At 41.3% G+C, this 20,795-nt stretch overlaps 1 protein-coding gene across 1 annotated transcript; it reads left to right on the top strand.

Moving 5' to 3' along the window:
- The first annotated feature begins 42 nt into the window (after positions 1-42).
- st3gal2 (ST3 beta-galactoside alpha-2,3-sialyltransferase 2) lies at positions 43-20,024 on the top strand. The gene is made up of 8 exons (XM_044194025.1): positions 43-54; positions 463-1,155; positions 8,368-8,427; positions 8,859-8,992; positions 11,302-11,481; positions 11,919-11,964; positions 12,855-12,974; positions 13,124-20,024. The coding sequence occupies exons 1-8, from the start codon at positions 43-45 to the stop codon at positions 13,295-13,297; spliced, it is 1,419 nt and encodes a 472-aa protein (XP_044049960.1). The 3' UTR covers positions 13,298-20,024.
- The last annotated feature ends 771 nt before the right edge of the window (positions 20,025-20,795 follow it).

Below are 20,795 nucleotides of genomic sequence, written 5' to 3'. Positions count from 1 at the left end.
CCTGCTGCATCCATCCACACTGTGCCCTGGAATTCACTGAAGATGGACATTGCAGTTAATCCAAAAAAGAGGGAGACGAGGGAGAAGAGAGAGAGGTGGACGTAAAGACAGTAGAATCCAGAGAAGGGAAAGTTAGAAAGTAAAGAAGGGGTGAACAAAGGATAGAAAGGTGGAAAACGCAGAGACTGATTGAAGCTGAGGGAGAGTTCACCTCTCATAGAAAGCAAAGGACTTCCGAAGCAGTCATTTTACAGCTTTGTGTAATTCAGCTGCGACTCCAGTCTCTGTGTGTGTGTGTAGAGACATTTCTGTGTGTGAGACGAGCACATAGCTGTGGAGGGAGAGAATCCAGCGGGAGACAGAGAGAAAGCGTAGGAGCATTGCTGAGTGCACAGCTTGACTGTGAAACAAATTGACTCTGACACATTGTCTTCCATCAGTGTGTGTGTGTGTTTTTACTAGTTTGATATAGTGGGTGATCTTGTGGTCCAAAGTGCTCGTCTGGGGGTCATCCCAGTCACGCTGACCAGGCCTTGGTGGTCGTTGTGTGGAGGCAGCGGCGGCGGAGAACGTGGTGGTGGGCTGGGGACAGTGGCAGGCTTAGGGGTGGGGGCATGGCCATGGGGGGGCCGCATCCCGACCTCCACCCTGCAACGGGACAGGCGCTGGGGCTGGGGGTCCTGGGGCGGGGGTCCATCCAGGGGAGCTCCCAGACTCTCCGAGCTCAGGCCCTGGCTGAGCGGAGGGACGGCCGGGCCGGCAGGAGGTGGAGGTAGTACTGGGGGAGGAGGTGGGATGGAGAAAGGAGGCAGGGTGAGATGTTCCCGCAGAGTCTGGGTTCTCCTCGGCTCGCTGGTTCTTGTCTTTCTCACCTCACTCTTCTTCTCTCTCTCGCTCCGTGGGGGCGTCGGCTTCAACTACCTGGAGCCACCTGGGTGGGAGGAGTCGAGGCGGGTGAAGCTAGTGCCCAGCTACGTGGGCGCACACAGGCTGTCACCACCTGACACATCACAGCAGAGGACGTGTGCCTGCCCACGCTGTGTCGGAGACCCTGGCGTTTCTGATTGGTTCGATGAGAATTACGACCCAGATATCTCACCTGTTTGGACCAGAGACAACGTCCAGCTGCCCTCTGATGTCTACTACTGGTGGGTGGTAAGTAACAGTATGATTTAACTTTACATGCTAAAGTTGTGACACAATTAGTGTACATTAAATGTGGTGACAAGTACTGTCAATGTTAAATGTATAAATGTGTCATTTTGGGTGACAATGTACCTGTTCAAAATCATTTCAGAGATATGAGGTTAAATATTTTGGAAAATATGCTCCTTCGCTTTTTTTTCCAAGAAGATTGATACCACTCTCATGTCTGTACAGTAAATATGAAGCTACAGCAAGCAGCCACTTAGCTTAGCTTAGCATAAAGACTGAAAACAGCTAGCCTGGCTCTGTCTGAAGACAACAAAATCTACCTGCTAGCAACTCTAAATTAACACATTATGTCTAGTTTTTTTAATTTATACAAAAGTGTGAAACTCTACAGGGCATTACAGTATGTGCCAGACTATTTCTTAGGTGAGTGCAGTGACCACACCTTGTTGTTTTTGCACTTAGGTTTTTGTACACATTACACAAATGAGATACAGCATGTTAATTAGTGAGCTTTAGAGGTGCTGGTAGGCAGATTTTTGAACTTTGGACAGAGCCATGCTAGCTGTTTCTCTCTATATCCAGTCTTTATGCTAAGCTAATTGACTCCTGGCTCCAGCTCCATACTTAACATACAAACATGAGAGTGGTGTTGATCTTCTCTCATCTGATCATCTAAATCTCAGAAAGAAAGTGAACAAAAGTAAATTTCCCAACACGTCGAACTATTCCTTAAAGGTCAGGATGGCAATATCTGTCTGTATTCACCAACATCACAAGCACATACTGTACAGTATAGCATAATGCAACCAAACAGTTCATGTCCATGTTAAGTAAAATGTTACATTAAGTTTGTCACTCAATATGTCTAAATATCTCTAATATAATTACAGTTATAGTTATAAAGTTATACTAAAGTGTAAGTGTCTATATTTTCTCAACTGAGGACATTTAAGTCAGTTAAAGCCACTATGTATAATTTTTATATGATTATAGCATCTTTCAAATTATTCTGATGGCATACGTTTTTGTTTGTAGAAAATAAAAGTAACAATCCAATGAAAATGGGTGAAATTTCGTTGAGTTTTAGTCGTTTCATCTCAGTGTCCCTGGATGCGGACCCTTTGGGTGAAGGGGGGATCAGTGTATGTTACTGTCTGCCACTGTGTCTTTTTTGATACTACCACTGGGAGTCATTTCAAATCTTACACATGGGGGCTTTAAAGTGTCAATCCTTAGAATTTCAGTCCTGGTTGATTTGGCAACACCTGTAGGCCTAACAGCAAGTGCGGTTTAATACTACAGTTCACATAATTCTTCGGGAAGCAAAACAAACGACTGTCATTTTAATAAAGAAGTCAGTCAATAATTGGCCTCTTTCCATCATTCTTTGAGCAACCGTGATGTGATTTTATGCTGCACACGGCATGAGTCTGCGAACAGCAGGACACAGTGAAAGGAGGTGGTTACCTCGCTCAGGAGTTGGAGGTTTGCAGCCTGTCGCCTACAGCTCTTCATCTAACAGCTCGCTGTGGCTGCTCCGTGTTCCATTACTCCCTGCAATATTTCAAACTGATCCGCTGTCGAAAAACACAGAAAATGGCCGTTGTCTTCTTTTGTAGATGCATTTTTGATGAATGATAGCACTCAGTACTAATCTCACTCACAAACACATTGCATTTTCTGTGACATACAGTGAACGTGTGTTTCTGATTTAATATCCCTACCTTCACTGATATTCATTAAAAACACACAAATAAGATAATGGATTGTACACTATATTATCAGTATTCTAAAAACATCAAAACTTCAACAAAAACTTATTTTTGCGATATTTTACGGTGCATGCAGCACCATCCCACACTTTCCTATTTGTGTGTATGGCACAGAGGGGGGGCAGTCAGTTACATGGGAGATATAAGTTTATAAGGACACCAACATAGGGGTAGTGATACATTATAATCGCAGAACTCTCTCCATCCTCCTCATCCTCCCTCATCGTTGAGCCAACCAATCCCCGCTTACACATAGTAAATGCTCCTCATGTAGCCCTGCCAGTCATAAGTCACGGTGGAACATTACATGGTTGGTCACTGTTTTTCTAGTGTTATCTCCAGTGTTGTATGGTGTCCTTCAGTGGCTGGTCAACAGTCCTATTTCAGAGCTGTAGCCTGCCAAGTCATTAGGTCACACTGCAACAGGGAAGTGATGAACTAGGAGAGAGAGACAGAAGGAGAAATAAATGAGAGGAAGAAAAGACAGAGAGAGGGGGATAGGGAAGGAATAGGAGGTCACATCGAACAAAGCAAAGAAAGGGGAAAGATGGACGGTAGGAAAATGGGAGTGCTGAAGTTACAAAAGAGGGGAGTGAGGGATGAAACAGATTTGCCAATAAACTAGAGAAAGGAGGAAGGAGGATAGAAAAGGAGAAGGGATGAAAGGAAGAATATAGAACATGTGGAAGAAAACAATGAAACGAGAACAAAGAGAAGAAAGGCACAGTCTCTGCAGACCTATTAGATCAGTGTTTTCTGTTTTTAACCTTGTGTTTTCTTGTCAGGGATGCCTTTCTATTATTCTGTATTGGCAAGAACATCACATTCAATTGCATAAAGTAGTCTGGCACTTACATTTCGCCTTGCTTGCAAATACACTGTGCACAACTCTTGAAATCTTGACCAGATTTCAGACGTCCTTTTCTGTTCCTCCAAACAAATGCTGACCCAAAGATTTAAAAAACCTCTGCGCACACTAGTGTGAAAACTTTGACATGGTTTTCAACTGGGAATTTGGTGGAAAAATTCTATCTTGGAAAAGTCTTGGACAAATGGACAACATTGCTGGAAAAAACAGCATTTGTGAAAGAACATCAAGAGAAATCTACAAGACCTGTAGTTAAGACAGAAGACGTTGTTTCTTGGTAAAGAGTTTAGGAGTGAGGCAGTCACCACTGATGCACAGTGAGAAGTAGCTGTGTAAGTGCTCCCCAGTCAATTACTTGCTTTTCTCTCTTCTGAGGGAAGTGGTTTAATATGGAGAGGTGATGTAACCAAACCACATGGTAAAACAACCTCTCTGCTTTGTCTATTTTTTTTTTCATCACTTGACTTGCTTTTAATCCGGAGTCCAATAAACCAATGTTAGAAAGGAAGGAAAACAAAAATGATTGTTTGTATGCATGATTGGAGTATATGCTCTTCAATCTAACCTAATGTGTTATTGTGCACTCCTGCCTCAGGAGAGGAAGGATTCAAGTATTAAATGAAAGAAACATTTCAAAAAATCACTCTAGGTGATTTTCGATGAATAATTTAGCATGTTTGCAATTTTGTATATTGAGAGCTGAAACAAAAAAAAAATGCTGAATTTAGGCTTGGACATTGGCTTCCAAAGATGGCTGATGGCTGAGTCCAGGATTTGGTTGCACCAGCTATTCATGAATCGTTCGCTAAGTTTGTGCGTAAAGTCCTTCCTAAGTTTTTAGTGACTACTAGCTAGTTTCAAACTAGTCATTAGCTAAATTGGGTTCTACTGTTAAAACTTAAGGAGTGTATTAGCTAGTAAATACTTACTTACTAAATAGTAATATGTAAATCAGCAAAATCAAACAGTTCAATCAAATCAAAAGTAATCAACTATGTAAACAGGAAGTCACTCTAGCATCGGAGCTGTAACATAAATTCCAAAAATAACAGTTTTAGGGTTTCAAAAGATATATTACACTTACCAGACAATCCTTTGTAAATGTAGGTATGAATTTGTTTTGTTTATATATGTATACATGGGGAAAATGTGGGTTAGTTACGTAGTAGTATTCATGTAGTTTAGAGTGAGACAGAAATACCAGATTAAGCTAATGTTAACCTGTACAATGTTATTAGGTCATTTAGGCTAATGTTACTGGCATAATGTTTTGTACTTGGAGGTATATTGTGTTATTTTTGTGGAATGTAATTTCACAAAAATTTGCATGATTTTTAAACAGCATTTTGATCAGTTGTTGAACCTATTACCTCCTGTTTTCAGTCTAAACAGGTCATATAGTAGCAAGCTAACGTTAGTTTTGTTGTTTGGTTCAATTAGCTATGCAGCAGTTATACCTGGTAGTTACTGGGTGTAAATATTTAGCTATAGCTAATCTCTATGCAAGAAATTGTTTGTGTGGTGCAACCCCTTTTAATTTCATGATGTGTAAATCTCCACTTAGTTAACACAAAATTTTAACCTAAGAACAGCTTGTGGAATGGCTCCTGGAAGTAACAATGTTCTGCTGAAATATCAGTTTAAGTGAAAAACATAAGTTGTATTTACTTGACAGTAGGGAAGCCTATACTTTGGGAGTCAGAGGACATCTGAGAGGAAGGAAGCAAGACGGCATTTGGCATGGCTGCCAAAAAACATCTGCCAAAACATTAGTAACCCCTGAACAGCAGCGGTGCAGCGTGCCAAGCTGGCTCTGGCATCATGCAGAGAGTCAGAGGCAGAAGAAGGTAAAGGATGGAAGGATCAAGGAGGATGGAAAAATCGAGAGGGGAGGAGATAAAGAGAAAAATGCAGTGATGTAACATGAGAAACAAAGTCAGAGAGAGTGTAGGGGAGTAAAAGAAAGATTTAGTGGTCTCTGATCAGCACTGATGAGCTGAGAGGTGCGCAGGCATCCCAGAGAGACAAAGAGATAAAGACAAGAGGAGGAGGAGAAACAAAGCAAGGGAAATAAAGAGAAGGAATTAGACATGAGGGCAAGGAGGCTGTTGTAGAAGATGTTTGAATGCAATCGTAAGCGAGTGAGATCTGTGTTGGGAAAAGCGAATTAAGGCCGATGGTGGGTGAAAAGGAAGTGGTGACAAAGAAGAGCGAAAATGAAGATTGCTGTGTGGGAGAGAGGGAGAAAGACTGAAAGGAAAAAATGGTTATGGAGAGCAACAGCCATGTAGTGGCTGCCAATATCTTGATGGAACTTTTGTGTGTGTGTATTTTTGTTTTAGGGGATTTTTTTTTTATGTGTGCAGGTGCTCACTTTCTCTTTACAAGCATGAATGCACGTTTGCCTGTGTGATTTGGCAAATGCTAAAATTGGAACAAGATTAAATCGGACAATTTCTCTGTCAGCCGCTGCTATTATGTGTCATCATTCTCTTTACATGCCACAAATATTCAGTTCAAAACCATGATCCATAAAAGGGGGGGGGGCACTTAACATTTAAATGAGTAAACAAAGCAGAAAAATATTTTTACTCTTGACTGTGAACACGTGGCTTCACTATATTTCATGCTTCTAAGAACATGAGCAATCTAAAGTGAAAGCACTGACGTTAAAGGATGGGTTCACAGTTTTTCAAGTCTGTAATACAGGTACCCATCTAAACACTGAAATAGGTCTTTTTAGTATAAAATTCCCCTAATGTCAGCATGCAAACATGCTCACAGTGACAATGCTAGCATACTGATCTTTAGAAGGTATATTTGCCATGTTCATCATCTTAGTTTAGTGTGTTAGCATCTTAACATTACACACAACAAACACACAAAACAGCAGCTATAAGAAGTGAAAAAAACTTGAAACTGTAACATTTGGCTGCAAGTTCTGTAAAAATTGGAGCCACTTTGTTCACAAAATATTCACAAGCTTACAGGGGTCATAAGGCAGAGATCAGCAAACCAGGTGGCAGTCCGAACAGACAAATAACTCCAAGGAGGGAGAAGACAAAATACAGAAACAGACAATAAGTCCAAGACACCATGAGGGGGTCAAAGACAGGAAACAAAACTAAAAGCCACATGAGGGAAGGAGACTATTTCAAAATAAAACAGGAAATGACTGAACACAAACCCAAAACCATGACATTTACATCTAAAAATGAGTAGTGCCAAGTTTCCAAAGCTGTTGACCATTAATAACTTCATATTACCATTGTCATGTCTGCATCTCTAAAATATTACCATTAAAATATTGCCTAAAAAACTAAATTTCCCTTAAAAATGAAATATTATATCAATATTTTATTGTGAAATAATGATAATATGTTTTATTTTATCAAATTAAGCTTATGATTTTGTGTAAATTTATTTCTTTATTTTTGGCTTACCACTTACAAAGGTTTTAGTTTCCTAAAGCACCATAAGTCACAATTTGGACTGGGGTTTATTTATTGCTTTACACAACTCAGAGAGACTTTTTCTGTATTTGCTTTAATATCCACTTTAATTAAGTGATCATAACATTTTAATGGATTCTATTCAAGCTGAAATACCTTTATGGTATTTAATGTTTTCAAACAAGAAATTCAACAGTGCATGCATTAAGGCCATTTTCAAAGTAGCCGAAGAGGAAATCCTGTATAAAAATTTTCTTGCACAGAAAACTAAAAGCTTCGCATTTATGGTGTTATTTATCCATTAAGTCTCTTACAGTCAGATACTTAAATCACCTAGAGTAACTCTTTGTCTTTCTTTCAGCTCCATTTACATCTTCTGTTCTTTCAACTCCCCTGCTTCTTTCTGCTCCCTCCCTCTTTACATTCGACACGTAACTTTTACTTTTTTATCCACCTTCTATTTATTCTATTTGTTTCTGACTCAGCCAGACAGGAGAGGCTTGTTGTCATCTCTGCTGTCACTTTTGTTTATCCCTCCGAGTAGAACTGTAGGTGTTTTGGACATCTCGCTGTTGTTGGTGACAGACAGTGTAAAAGAAAACTTGCCTGGAAAGACACAAAGAAACAAAGAAACTTAGCTCCCTTTCTATTTAGGTGTAATAAACAGTTTATGTGCGGACAACCAGACACAAGTAGTCTGAAAAAAGCCAAAACACTTGGTGAGAGTGAAAAGTTTACAAGGTGTTCTTGCTTTCTTTTAGACATTTTTCATCCCTTCTTCCACTGCCGTCTTTTTTTTTTTTTTTATTCAGTTTGTTTTTGAGATATGGACAGCAATGCCTCTGCTCTTCTGACCACAGCTCACCCAGTCTGACTGCATCCTGTCAGTCTGACACATGGCTGTTACCTAAATACACACACAGATACACACACACACACGCACACACGCACAGGCACAAGAACCTGCATATTTACACATGAATGCTGGTAAGTGCATGCATACACACGCACATGGGCACACAGAAAATAACTAAATATAAAGTCTGTTGTCACATCCAATTTGTCTGCAGAGGAGAAACTACACTTCCTAACCATACTTTCTCTCTCTCTTTCTCTCTAGATGTTACAGCCCCAGTTTAAACCCCACAGCATCCAGCAGGTGCTGCTGAGGTTGTTCCAGGTATTTTATATTACTAATTCATCTTTCCATTACCATTTTTAATCAGCCAAGTCATTATTTCACACTCTTGGGCAAAGGCTGAGGGGAACAGATTTATCAGTCACCCGACTGATTCCATTTTAATGTATCTGCGTATCTTACTTTTTCATTCTGACTCTCAATGCAGCGCAGTGCATTCACATAAGGCTGTATGTTTAGATATCTCAGTCCGGCTCCCTAAGGTAGAAGGGGCTCATGTATTTTTCATGGAGGGTCTCATAAAGAATTCACCCCAGTATTGAAAGCAGGATGTATGTGTGTTTTACAATCAGTTCTGAGCTGCAGGTTAGGTTATTGAATGTCGCCTGCTGTTAATAGTACTAGTGTCCTATTTCATTTCCTGTGTAGCTTGAATCCAGTAAGCTTGATTTAATCATGGCTGTCTATTGCAGGTGATTCCCGGAAGGTCGCCATACGGCTCATGGGATCCAGGACGCTGCCTGCGCTGCGCAGTGGTGGGGAACTCTGGAAACCTCCGTGGGGCCGGATATGGGGAGACCATCGACAGGCACAACTACATCATGAGGTGAGAGGGATGGATGCAATAGATAGATGGGCAAAGTAATAGAGACCAGAGAGGGGATAAAAGGGCTACATTAGATAGAGCAAGACTGAAGATATGGAGATAGAGACCGAGATGACGACTGAAACTGAGAGATGAAGAAAGGAGAAGGAGGAGGGAGACGGCTGGAGGGAAGAGAGAGTTCATGTGTATGCATAGTATGTGCCATTAAAGTTACATCATGCAATCAGTTGGCATGAACGCACAGCTATATGTTGTTTACTGCATCAAGTGTGTGTTGTGGCCAAAATGAAAGCCTCCACAGGAAAGACTAGTATTTTGTGTTTCCATGTGCTAAAGGAATTAGCATCCATTAGCGTTGCACTCTCAGTAGACCTCTGTGGGCAGCCTCCAACTTCCATCTCATGTTACACGTTCTCAATGCTGTGGTTTGATTTTCATTTTATTTATTTTTCTAAAAATCAGCCTGGCTCACCACAGTGCCACTCACCAACGCCACCACCACCCACCTCCTGTCTGTCTGCCTTTTCGCTCCCCTCTATCTGAACAAACATCTGTTTTGTTCACTGACATATGGGTAGGCACACTCAGTGCATCTTCCTGTTTACATAAACAGCTCACTCCATCAGACAGTGAGTCACATCTACTGTAACTTCAGACAAAAGTCTGAAGTACACAGACAGAGCTGTTACTGTCTGACTGAAGGCTACACTGGACAAAATATACTTATTATATATTAAAATGTGCTGCAGGAACATCCTAGTCATTAGACTTGCTAAAGCTATGAGGCAAACCTCAAGTTAATGGTGGCTAATGTTAGCTAATTTTAGATAGATATTGCTGTGTAACTGTCAGCGTTACATTATGTTTTAGCATTTACCATTATCCTTGAATCATTACTTGTGGCTACAGTGTAATCTGGCTATAAAGCAACAGTTCATCCTTTTGGGTTTTTACATAAAGCTGACCATATCTGGCAACCCGAACAATGTCTAAAGCTCACTGATTAACACATTGTATCTTGTATATTTAATCTGTACACAAACAGAAATATAAAAACGACAATTTGTGGAAGGAGGAAGTACATTTTGGAAATATTTCGTGACAAACAACAGCCAGGTGCAGTTTATCCTTCCGTCCAGCTTCTGTGCAGTGTCTCTAATCCAGATTGCCAGATATGGTCAGTGAGCACAAATTCTGGTTTTGGCCTCTTTACTGGCATGATGGTACCAAACCTGGCAACCTCACTGTGATGACAAGACTTTGGGAAGCACAGTTGCTGCTTCTTGATGTTGTTTGTTAAGAAATAGTTCCAGCATGTAACTCCCCCTCAGACTACAATTTGTCGCTTTTACATTTCTGTTTGAATACTGATTAAAAAACACTGTGTTAATTAAAGAGTTTTTAAGGTGTTGATAGGCGTATTTTTGAACTGGACAGAGCCAGACTAGCTATTTCCCCTTGCTTCCAGTCTTTATGTTAAGCTAGGCTAAACACATCCTTATGGCAACTCTGTGCTTAAAGCTACTCTAACCACTACTTTCAAATTAACGATGACTCAAATGAATATGTCTAGTATGAAAGATATTTCTTGTAGTGACAAACCCACAGAGAATTATCACCCTACTCTGCATTTCCCCTCTATGGAGCATTTTAGCATCTTTCAGCTCATTGTTTTGGTATTAGAGCCTGTAACTATACTGTTTTAGTTCACTCTCACCGCTGTTTCCTGTAGGCAGCTGTCAGTGAAAAAGCTCTGATAAACCTACTGTAAGCTACCTGTCCAGCAACAAGCAGCAGACAGACACAGTTAGCGACTAGCTGCTGAACACAGTGGAGCATTTATCAGACAGATATTTCCCTCAGGAGTAGGAGGAGACCAAAACAGGGCTAAAAGGAGAGTGAATATTGGACTTACATTCGTCGGGTGGCCCACCACTCCAAATGAATGCTAATGTTGGTCCGTGTGTGCTGCCACTATTTGTTAACACTTTTGCCATAACAATTTAAGAAAATGATAATTTTGTGTTTACATCTTGTTGCGCTGGCCCCAAGTGGCCAGAAAATCAATGAATGCAGGTCTAACACACTGAAATGAAATTGGTGATCTTCTCATTTCCTAAAATGTTACTACTCTTTGAAAAGCCCTTAAGTTACAGTAACTGCTATCAAGTAAGCATGAAATGAGATCCCTGTGAAACCGTTTGGCACCTATTTGACTACAGTTAAACTTGGAGGCCTCACATGTTGCTAGCTAACAAAGTTTGACCTGAAGACGTACATCTCTTATGCTGTCTCTCTCTTGCTCCTAGGATAAACCTGGCCCCCACTGTTGGCTACGAAGAAGACGCCGGCAGCCACACCACACACCACTTCATGTACCCGGAGAGCGCCAAGAACCTGGCAGCCAACGTCAGCTTCGTTCTGGTTCCCTTCAAAACGCTGGATCTTGTCTGGATCACCAGCGCTCTATCCACCGGCCAGATTCGATTGTAAGAAGAGACACATGCACACGCACGCACACACACACACACACGCAGATATGCGTAAGCATGGATTGACACATATATGTGAGTGCACACAAACATAAAATTAATTCTGGACATATAGTGCACACAGTGTAGGAACACTGAAATGTTGGCATCCACCATTTGACTTTAAGGCACGCAACACACAGAAGTAAAGTTTAGGGACATAAATACACTTTATTTTACACACACACACAGTAGAGTTGTGCGAAGAGAGTCGCTGGGCTGGAACAATCTGTCAGCTGTCAATCATCCAGAATTCATAGCTGCAGCAATCACATAAAGTGCTGATTGAATGTGTTTAATCTCTCTCTCTCTCTCTCTCTCTCTCTCTCTCTCTCTCTCTCTCTCTCTCTCTCTCTCTCTCTCTCTCTCTCTCTCTCTCTCTCTCTCTCTCTCAGTACCTACGCTCCAGTGAAGCAGTTCCTCCGTGTAGATAAAGACAAGGTGTGTATTTTCAACGTTCATTTTACTATTCTACTATTTTACTGCATATTTACTTTTGGCCATTCTCAAACACTCACAGTAATATGCCAACACGCACACATATGCAGCCACACATACACACACTGAGTGACCCCGCTTTGCTGCAATTATATCATCCCCTCCCCATTGTTGATGAAGGATTACAGTTAGATTATAAACCTTCCCTTTGTTTTAAATAATCTTCTGCTCACACTTTAATCCCTGAAAATAAATAAACTCAAACTAATCTCTGCCATGTGAAGAGTTTGTGAATATCTTCGCCTGGTCAGAGACACAGTTTTTACGGTGTCTTTGGAGCCGGCCCAGAAATATAGATTTATAAGATTTACTCCTCCACTGCTGAGCTCTAAGCAGCCTAAAACCCTGTTTGTTGGGACTGAACATCACTTGGAGGTAGATGATAAATTTGTAATTACTATTCATTGGTTAACAGTGCTTTTAATCTTTCAGAGCAATCAAAACCATAGGGAATATTAAAATTTAACTTGGCAAAATCTTTTCTTGTTCGGTTGGACCTTTTGAATATGCAGCGGCTATGGTTTGCACAAGGTTATCTTTTCTATATTGCATTGTATAAACCATCTGAGTGAAAGCTTTAAATCTGTATTTAGAGGAACATGGATTTAACAATACATTAACAAGGAATATTTGGAAAAACAAATCCACATTTTGTGGATCTGAGTGTGAGACTGTGGGACAATGCTGAAAAACAAACGTGTCAAAAATGTTATTAGAAAAATCTTCTCCCACTTTCCATGCAGGAGTTTGGGTTTGATTCTTCGTTAAATGTACAGCAAGTAGGCAGTATATGACAGTATTTTCCTTTCTCTGCATCTCTGTCCACCACCCAGGTCCAGATCTTTAACCCAGCATTCTTTAAATACATCCACGACCGTTGGACCAGACATCACGGGCGCTACCCTTCCACTGGCATGCTAGTGCTGTTCTTTGCCCTGCATGTCTGTGATGAGGTCAGTTTCTTTCTCTTTCTCTCTCGGCTTTCACATAACCACATACTGTAAATCCTTGCATCATGCCGAAACTACACTTACATCATATTCATCCTGAAGATATAATCACACACTTGCTTTCCAACACTCGCTCTTTGACTGTCGTCTAGGTGAATGTGTTTGGTTTCGGAGCGGACAGCCGGGGAAACTGGCACCACTACTGGGAGCAGAACCGCTACTCCGGAGAGTTCAGGAAGACCGGCGTCCATGACGCCGACTACGAAGCCCAGATCATCCAACGGCTGGCCAAGGCTGGCAAAATCACTGTATTCCCTGGGAAATAACCAGAAAAATCACCCCGTGTATCTAATGTTCCAACGCTGGTACGGCGGCAGACACTATAGAGGCTGCTTACAATGTGTTAGATATTCTCGCTTTCATTTACTTGCAAAAGTTTGAAGTAAACCAGTTGAAGTAAAACAAATGCTTTCAGAAGGCGAGACGAAATGGACATGAAATGGTAAAAAAAAAGATTTTATTCCATTCACTTCCCCTCATATTTGGGAGGCTGGCCACCAGTCGAGAACCAGGAACAGGGAACATGTAGATCCAAATGTAGTTCTGTTCACTTAGGACTCACCTAAAAATGGGAGTAGAGCCTTAAATTTGACAATAAAGTAATTGGCTCTTAGTAGTTTTTAAGGATTTATCTCTAACAGCCAGTGCAAGTCAAGTGGAAATGAACGAGTGTCTAATTCTCAAACAAAAATACTGTATGCTACGTTCCGAAAAGGCCACAGAAACAGCAACGTCAGCATCTAGGAGGCTATTGTTCTACAGCCATGTGGTGTCTGACAGTAACAAAGCGTGTATAAACTTACACTTCTTCACCTTCTAAGCTGTGGATGTTGGCAAACACTAAATACTGTACTATAGGCCTGCAGACAAGATTGACACTACAGACACAGACTGTGGAGCTATCAGAAGCCATTGTGCTTTTGAACATTATAGGACTGGATGACTAATTTTCCCTGTCTTACAGAACCCTGGGCTATGACTTCCTGGAGAAAGAATTGTTCTTCTCAGATCCTATACGAGGCAAAACCCTCACTTGCCACTTTTCACTTTCATAACTCCACTTAATGTGAATTCTGCCTCACAAGACAGTGTTACGAGTACCTTGTCTGGCTGTGATGGGTTGTAAAACGGTTGGTTATGAGACGATGGGTGATTGCTGTGAGTTTATATTGTATGACTGTCCTCTAAAACCCCCCGAGTCCTTACCAGGCTTATCAAGGCCTCGACACCTTGCAGCAGACTCAAAGCAACATCATGGAGACTTTTGCCCTTTGGCTATTATGACTCACAAAGAGCAGCACTAGCATGAGCTTCTGCTTTTGTAGAGCCAGCTAGCCTGGTTTTAAACACCACAGTGGCCACAGGCCCTGCTACAGTCTTTATTCACGTCCAGACACGGGGAGAAGTGTTCTGGGAGAGTGTTGGTTTGACTGCGTGAGACTCTAATCAGGCCAAAAGTCCATCTCCTGGGATTTCATGTTTGGATGGAGGCATGCTGGTTTCTGGACAGGAGTTTAATCCCCATGTGGTCTGTCAGGGTCTAATTTGGGAGCTGGGGCATGAAGACCCAGCCTGACAAAACCAGCATGAGAAACACATCATTTGCTCCAGTGTTTTTAAGGATGAAAAGAAGATGTTGATTCACTGTTGTTTATGTGCAGCACAAATTACACAAACTGTACTGGGTTGAGCACTTTGAATTTTGAAAGGACTGAGACAAAAAGGGACCTCACTCTGCTTCTTTTCCCTTTCACAGACCTAAAACTCCATCCTGACTTTTGTTTCCCAGTGGAGTTAAGAGACTGCTGGGAGCATTTCACCCCAGATTAAGGCCCATATGACGGGGTGAAAGAAAACCCCACTGGATCTGGGAATTCTTTAACCTGTCAGCAGCTCAGCTTCATTAACCAATAGCCCTGGTCCCTGTTCAGCCCATTCACATTTCAGCTATGTCTGGAGGGGGTGGAGCCACCAGACGCCTTAGACTTCACCTCCGTACCGCATAAACTGCACTTGTGATTTTCATGATGATGGCATATCCCCAGCAGACTGCAGATTTAATTTGTTAGTTTTATGTACTGTTTAGTTTTGAGTTCACACTTTCAGGAGTTATAGTATTGGCTCAGATTGGATTTTCTTTTCGACCCAGGTGGCACATTAATGTTTTTTATCATGATTTGGTATCATCAAATAATACCCATTTACACATTTATAGCCTCCAAACAAATATGAGTCATGGAAGTGCTGCTAGGCAGTATCGAAAAACAGACACATCAGTGGAAAACAGAAAATGTGTGCCATAGAGAGGAAGGAAAATAAAAGTATTTGGTTTGAGCTGAGGCTGTACATCCATGTGTTTATCAAGAAGCGGCTGGTGGCTAATAAGGCAGAGTACTCGGGGTTCCTATGCAGGTCTGGAAAATATGGAGAAGTAGTGATTGAATAAGTCTTTCAAGGTGCAATAAGTGATAAATTTTACTGCCCCTTTACACCAAACTAATGTTAGTTTGCATGGGTTTGAATGATTGTTGATCAGTATTAATGACTCAACAGTCACATCATGTTGTGTTGAGCTCTGGCTTTTAAAACTCACTTTCCAGACTGTACTCTATTTAGGAACAAATCAGTATTTATGTCAGTTACAGGCTACTTTAAGTGATCAAAATCAAAAATCAAAATACAAGTCAGATTACTTGAAGCTGAAAACTTGGTTTCAATTTTTAAGTATTTGTCAATCATACTCTGAGGAGTTGTTGACCACTAGTAGCGCTATGGAGCGATGTTTTTATGTGTGGGTCCCCGTTTTTTTAGTTCTCTTACATACGCACAAGGACTCAATATGCACGCAATACTCATTTCTGCCTATGGTTTCGCACTATTCCACTGATATACAGGTGGCGGTATAGTGCTAAGAAATGCAGACATGTACCAACGAAGGGAAGAAGAAGACTGCTAGCAAGTCAACATGGATGTAAACAATGCAGGATTTAAAATATTCAAAAAAGTCAGCTTACAGTGGCCTGGTAACACAAGCTAACAACCTACCAAATGTTATCAGATTTTGATTCACAAATTGCAAAAGTGTGATTAGTGCATGGCATCTTTTTCCAACCAAGCCCCGCCCACTTCAAACCAGTACGAAGAGCACAGACAAAAACAAACAGAAATGACAGAAATCTCTTAATTGAAATAACCAAAACTGCTGTAAAAAAAACTTCTGTGTTCATGTAGGATCCCATGACTCACAGAATGAAAGTAGTTTTCAGGGCCTTTAATGCTCCTTTAAAACTATGAGAAAACTATACTAGTTACAGCTTAGAGTTGACCAAAAACTTCAACAACATTTTTTTTTCCTGGGAAGGAGTCGGTGTATTGTTTTTGTGACTCACAATGTGCTACACAGTGAGCTAAAAAAATCCCAAATGGTCAGAAAGATAGCTAAATTTGTGAATAGAGGCTGTGTAGGAACTGTGAGTGCCAGCCGCTGCAGCAGATGGTACTTTCATGTGAAATAACACCTGCGTATGTGTGAGAACAGAGCACATTGTTGAACGTACATCACACTGAGTCTGTTGTTAAACGTTAAGGGATTTAACCACATGACATTATGAAGCTCATTCTTATTAAGTGTTTTATTTTTTTTTACATGTAGTTTAAACATTGCTCTTTCTGAGAGGTTTGAGGTAGACAACACACACACACACAGACACACACACACACACACAAAGTGAGGAGGGTCGGGGTGTCACAGTGCCCCCAGCAGACAATGTGAAAAACTGTGCCTGCTACGCTGATATCAGTTCTGTTGATGTATTATTATATTATCTTTGGATAATATTGTGTAACCACATGTGACTCTCATGTATTACCATTGTACTTTATCTGCTTTTAATGTTTTTTTCCTACTTTGCACATGACACATTTTTATAGGACGCTTTAGTGTTGAGCTGGGCTCATTTTAAGAGTCACTGCGGCTAAATCTGGACATATTGTTTGTGTTTTCTCTCCCTCTGTCACATACACACACACACACACATTCATGCTTTCGTGCCTTGTCCTGCTGCTCGATGTCTCTCGCCTACAGCTGCTCCATCGGCAACACACACCTGCTAACTTTGCATCTTTTTAGTCACACACTCACACACACGTCTTCTGTCTGAGAGCTGTGCCTTCTGAGCTGTATACACACACACACACACACACACACACACACACACACACACACACACACACACACACACACACACACACACACACACACACACACACACACACACACGCGCGCGCCTACTCTGCCTTCTGCAACTGCTTTGTACACTGACAGTGTTTTCTAAAGCTCGCTGTAGGCTAAAGGAGAGGATGTGAACTGGTGATGCAGTGTGACTCGCTGTGAATTCATTTTAGGCCATTTGCTACTTTTTTGAACATATAGTGTACACTTTGGAGGCATTTCTGCTTTTCTAGAGAACATATAGTGAAGAATGGCAGGAAAGATGGCAGACAGAGAGGGTCATCCGCTGGATTCAAGGCCACAAAGTTGCAGGTACCTGTCCTAGCTCCCTCTATCTGTTTTGAACTACACAGCGACTGCAGAATAACAGATGGTGGCGATGACAAAGCGTCTAAAGGTTCAGACATATCAGTGTACCGCTGCTTTTGTGGTTCAGTGTTTTCTTGGGAGTTGTCAGCAACTGTGGTCCTGTGTTATTGATGTTTGTTTCCCAAGATGCTCCCTCCAACTTCAAAATGAGTGTGTAAATTGGTTTGGAGATAACAGGGCTTTCATCAGAACATTTCTGGGCTCTCTGGCAGGAGAATAACATTCCTATCACATTCTTGCAGCCTGCAGTGGGTAGAAAAGTCGTAATAGTCCACTGGAAACCATGGAAACTGTTATCAGCTTCCTCAATTTCTCACAGTTGTAGACCAGAACATTGTGATCAGATAGAGGGGGAAGCAGGGTGATCCCTCTCTGCTGTGCTAGCCTAAATTAGAGTCAAGAGTTTTTTTCCCCATCTACAGTACATGGCACAGATTTGAGTGTGTTCGCTGTAGCATTTATAACCTAAAGTAGGTCTTTTCTCCTGTCGCTGACCCAATACACAGATTTCTTTTTTTTTTTCCTCTGGAGTTGATTCTTAAAATAATTGGAAGAAGCACCAGTTTTCAGGTCAATGTCTGTGCCGTGGCCGTGTCAGGAACGTCTATCAAGAAATAAAGAGCTGCGTCGGTTGAGAGCATTTTGGGAAACGTGGTCCTTCATTGTGACTTTTTTCAAGACAGATGTCCAGGGAGCAGCATGTTTTCTCAGGGGAAATCCGAATGTGTGGTTCAGTCCTCTGATAACAGTGACAGAAGCAAGTCAAATGAAACTGACTTTCGTGGTGAGTTTCTGTCACAACTTAAACTGGACGGATTTCTTTTTAGCACTGTTATTTTTTGAAATTCCAGGCCCAAAACATTCCCGCACATTTTTGTTCTACTTTGCTGCCAGTAGAATCCAGGTTCCTCTCTCATCCTGGACTATTTTTACACTGTTTAGTCTCACACAATATGTGCTGAGGCACATTTCACTAAAGCCACAAGCACCCAATTACTGATTGCCTGAAAATGTGTTATCAAGCCTTGTGCGACTGCTCAAAGCAGCAGACACAACAACTACTGGAGTTTACCACAATTTCCATTTTCCTGGATAGAAAAAGAGGCACATTAAGCTCATTAAGTTGAAATTGGGGGGGTGGTGGGTGTGATTAAACAGAATGAGCGTGGAAATGAACACAGTCTGAAAGCACACCTGTTCAGCTCAGAAAAAGTGGACACGACATGTTTTGAGGGAGAATATCTGTCCAGCATCTCAATCCCTTACATGCATCTACTTTTAAAGGAATAGTTTGAAATTTTGGGAAATATGCAATTTTTTTCTAAGAGTAAGATGAGAAAAGTGATACCACTCATGCACACGTCTGTGTGTTAAATACAAGGCTACAGGCAGGAGAGTTAGCATAGCTTAGCGTGAAGACTAGAAACACGGGGAAACAGCTAGCCAGCTGGTCTAGACAATGTCAAACTATGTACTTGCTATGTTAAGGGCAAATTGGGTAGTTATTTTCTTGCTGTAGTACTTTAGGCTTTATTACTGTAAAGTATTAATCAGAACCTCATTACCGAGTTAGAGTTAACAAAATCAGAAAATTGGATCAATTTGGGGTTGTCTGGCAGGGGGAAACCAATCTAGGCATCTGTAACAGATGAGAATCTCTGCCAGAGAAAAGGAATCACAGCTCTCGTGGCTTGAAAAATAACCACCACTAGTTGCTATGGTTAAGGTAATGGAGAATAGCTTTCTGCAGCAGGGACAGAAATTTCACTGACTGTTGAGGAACAAATACATCCTGATCAAAACACTGCGGTCCAGGCTGTTGGCATCGTGACATCTCCTGCGACTGTTGCCAGCGCGCTCACTGTGGTGTTGGAGGTGGAGGTGAGGACAGCTTCAGGCAGCTCTTCCCTCATCAGTTCACTGGTCTGCATTGAACAGAAACAGCTCTTTAGCAGCAGTCACTGAGCTGCAGGCTGCACATATCAGACTGTCTCTGTGGATTGTAACGCTAACACTCATTCTGCTGTCAGCTATTGTGCAAGTACTCTGCAATCACTACAACAACATACTGGACTTATCAAGGTTGCTTAGTGAATATATCTGCCATAACAGCAAACTTACAGGTGGCTCATTTGAAACAGATACTGTGGAAGGAAAGAGTAGTCCAGGGATTTAGAGAGTTCAGTGACTCGGTTTGGATGGGTGACATCTTTCCACGTGGGTGGTTTCCTGCTGTGTGGGTCTGACATCTAGTCCCCGGTTTTAATTCAGTAGGACTGCCTTTTGGACAAGGTAGTACATGTGTATTTACTACATTGAACCATCTGTATGATATGTTATCTGACTCTTTGTATCTTATGCTATTGTACAAATAAAAGCTTCATGAAACATAAGGTTAAAGTCTCATGTTGTGATTGTGAAGAATATGTAGATTTTTTAAAAAATCACATAAAAACCACAATATATACATGTTAAATGTGACGCTTTGAAAGGGGCCATTTTGCATAGTGAGTACTGAGGAATGAGGAAGATTTTGAATGTAGGACTTTTGCTTGTAATGGAATCTTTGCTAGTAAAAGATCTCAATACTCAAGCTCAACTTCCACCACTGCAAGTTGAAGGATTAAAGTCAAAGTAATGAATTAGAAAAGTAGTGACTTTGGTTCCTTCAGCTGCAAAACAAACATTTAAAGGTGCTATAATCAATATTTTTTTAATCAACAATAGATCACGTGATTACTTATATCACGTGACTGGGGCGGCTCGTAGTGGTGAAGCAACAGATAATTATCACTTGACTGTTCTGTTCCTCTCAGCTCTACAGAGCTTTATAGCATCTTTCAACTCGATGTTTACGATCAACAACTTGTACTGTGTTGGTTCAGTCTCACCGCTCTCATCAGCATCGTTATTAGCAAAAAAAGCTCTATAATCCCATCGTACAGTTCCTGCCCAGCAGCAAATAGCTGACAGACAAACTACCTGGTAAACATTGTGGGGCATTTAGCCAGAAAGCCATTCATGTCATTCTCAAGAGTTAGTGAAGACTAAAAGCTAGACGGAATGAATATTGGACTCGCAGCAGGACATGTAAATAGGCAGCTGTTTGCTATCAAGTTCGACATCACTTTAAAAGGTGATATGTCAGTGTTGTGTTTACAGCT

The sequence above is a fragment of the Siniperca chuatsi genome, linkage group LG4 (genome assembly GCF_020085105.1).
Source record: "Siniperca chuatsi isolate FFG_IHB_CAS linkage group LG4, ASM2008510v1, whole genome shotgun sequence".
Lineage (NCBI taxonomy): Eukaryota > Metazoa > Chordata > Actinopteri > Centrarchiformes > Sinipercidae > Siniperca > Siniperca chuatsi.
This window is presented reverse-complemented; position numbering and strand designations above follow the sequence as displayed.